At 42.6% G+C, this 2,500-nt stretch overlaps 1 protein-coding gene across 7 annotated transcripts in view; it reads right to left on the minus strand.

Annotated features, from left to right (window-relative positions):
* LOC121724817 (phosphodiesterase 4D interacting protein) overlaps nt 1–2,500 on the minus strand; it is a 51,913-nt gene that overhangs the window by 31,476 nt on the left and 17,937 nt on the right. For all 7 annotated transcript variants that reach the window (XM_042111642.1, XM_042111641.1, XM_042111640.1 and 4 more), the window contains one exon: nt 75–205. In XM_042111642.1, the coding sequence (XP_041967576.1) occupies nt 75–205 (131 nt within the window). The remainder of the gene's footprint in view (nt 1–74; nt 206–2,500) is intronic.

Below are 2,500 nucleotides of genomic sequence, written 5' to 3' on the forward strand. Positions count from 1 at the left end.
TCATAAAGAAGTTATAGATGAGTGTATATCTCTCTCCGTCTCACTCACGCACTTATACATTTTCTCACACTTACCGACATGGCTGCCAGACTCTGTGCAGTTAGATTGGAGTTCTCCTCATCGTCGAGGCTATAAGCAAACTCACTGCCGAAGTCTTCATCATCCTCATCCTCGTCGTCATCATCATCGAGCTCTGAGAAGAGTTCTGTGAGGCAAATCAAAGCGTTACTATTAGTACAGTAACACTTATCTCCTCCTCTCTTCTTCTCTCAGTCACACACACACACATACACACACACACACACACACACACAACGCAAATTACACATTACCAGAAGAGCCCAGAAAAACAAGAGAGAAATATTCCATTCAGTAAAATGTGCTTCTGTTCCTGTGACAACTGCTCTTTAAACTGGCACTTCTCTCTTTGCTTTGCACCAGTACAGGAAGTGCCCACATAAACAGACTCGGACTGAAACATTCCCAGAAGATGGCATTTCTGATCCCTAGACGCCCACATAAACAGACTCGGACTGAAACATTCCCAGAAGATGGCATTTCTGATCCCTAGACGCCCACATAAACAGACTCGGACTGAGACATTCCCAGAAGATGGCATTTCTGATCCCTAGACGTCTGCTAAATAGCTGGCACACACAGAAAACCATCAGAGGTTCATCAGATGGACCTGACTGATATGGAATTTATTTGAAGCCAAACATCAACATTTGACTGCTACTTCCTAAATAATATGGATGATACTGGTAATTCATTCCCCTCATGCTTGTTTAGTTAGTTGGTTATTCCATTATTCTGTTAGCATATTTAAGGGCCATGCTCACTGACATGCTGCAGAGTTCTGTCTGACATCAGCGTTAACAGTAAATGAGCGATGGGTATTGGTCTAGTGTGAATTGTGACTGCTGGATTGAGGTGGTCAGCTGTGGCATATGTGTCAATGTGTGTGTCCGTCTGTGAGTTTGTTAATACTTTATAGTTTTCAACTACATAATAGTTAAAGTTTTTAACTACATAGTAGTTTTTTCATACTATTTGTTATAGCAGGGCCACAGAAACATACTGCAGCCACCGCCCCCCTACAATCCCACACCTGCGGAAAGGCTTATGGGGACCGTGGGGGGAAATGGCCCGCTTTAAAGCAGATTGTGTCACCTTGACAACACACATGTGACAGCTTAATGGGGGTGAAAGGTTTCTTCTGTGCAGGCCTGATTTGCGGAGCTTAATGCCTCATCACTCCCCTCGGACATGAGGGCGTGTGAGAAAGCCAACCAACCGGCAGCAGGGACGCAGAGCCCTTGGCAGACCAGTCTGGTCCAAATCAGGCTCTGCGTCTGCCTTTTATTGAAAACCTAGCTTTTATTTAGTCAACTCTGTTTACAGGGTCATTCATGTGAATATATGTGTATAGAGCTCATCATCCTGTACATGTGTTGAGGAACAATAGCCTATGTAATGACAGGACTGGATTCAGTGTGATTATGAAATTGACCCAAAGGGTTAATTACCAGCACCTCCACCATCTCGTCCCGTGTATCTGACTGAATTCAAGGGCAGTGTGTGGCACAGCTGAGGATCAACTAACCCCTCTATACTGTATGTCTGATAATGGAGCAGTGGAAACACCTTCCTCAGAATGGAAGATGGAAGATGAACTGAATCCAAATTAGCTGTGACTGGCTGCTGAGTTGTGAGAATGGATTATCTTTTACAAAGCTTTCAGCTTCACTAGCTCCAGTCTACTATGAGAGAGGGCATCAGACCGAGAGTAGACAGGGGGAGCATTAACAGAAATGCTCATGCAGGGGCATCAGGTGGTTATGATGTGCTCTGATTGGTAACACTGTTCTTTCATGGTGAAGTCCAGTGTTTCCCATACATTGACTTATTTGTGGCGGCCCACCACTATATCAACATTGACCACCACACAATGATTTTCCAGGTTGTACTAAATTGTGCTTAAATCTGGATAGCATCATAACCACACTGTACCAATTTGTTAAAAACTGTTGTATTCAAGTTAATTCTGCAAACCAACCACCACAAATGGAATTCAATTCTGTGGGAAACACTGGAGTCGTTGCCTGACTGAGTCAGAGCTTCTTACAGTGGCACTTATTATTGTACGGTTAAAGAGCACAGACACACAGTCAGTTGTACACACAGGAGTTCTCTTGTACAAAAGCAGTTATTTGGACAACAGTAATGAGGCATGTCTGAATTATATGGAGGCACTGATTCATTCGGCCCATGCAAGAGCACACAGACATATACCTAAATAAGGCGTGCAGTGGTCCCTTTAACACGGATGGACTTACTGTACATTCTATCAACATTGATTTGATTATTACAATTAATTGAAAATGCAATGTAGCAATGTAAGTAACCAGCTAAATACACTATGATAACATATAACATATCATTTAAATAAGACTATATAAATCACATTGAGTCATTTTCTTTGCAACACAAATAAAGC

Source organism: Alosa sapidissima, chromosome 12, assembly GCF_018492685.1.
Source record: "Alosa sapidissima isolate fAloSap1 chromosome 12, fAloSap1.pri, whole genome shotgun sequence".
Lineage (NCBI taxonomy): Eukaryota > Metazoa > Chordata > Actinopteri > Clupeiformes > Clupeidae > Alosa > Alosa sapidissima.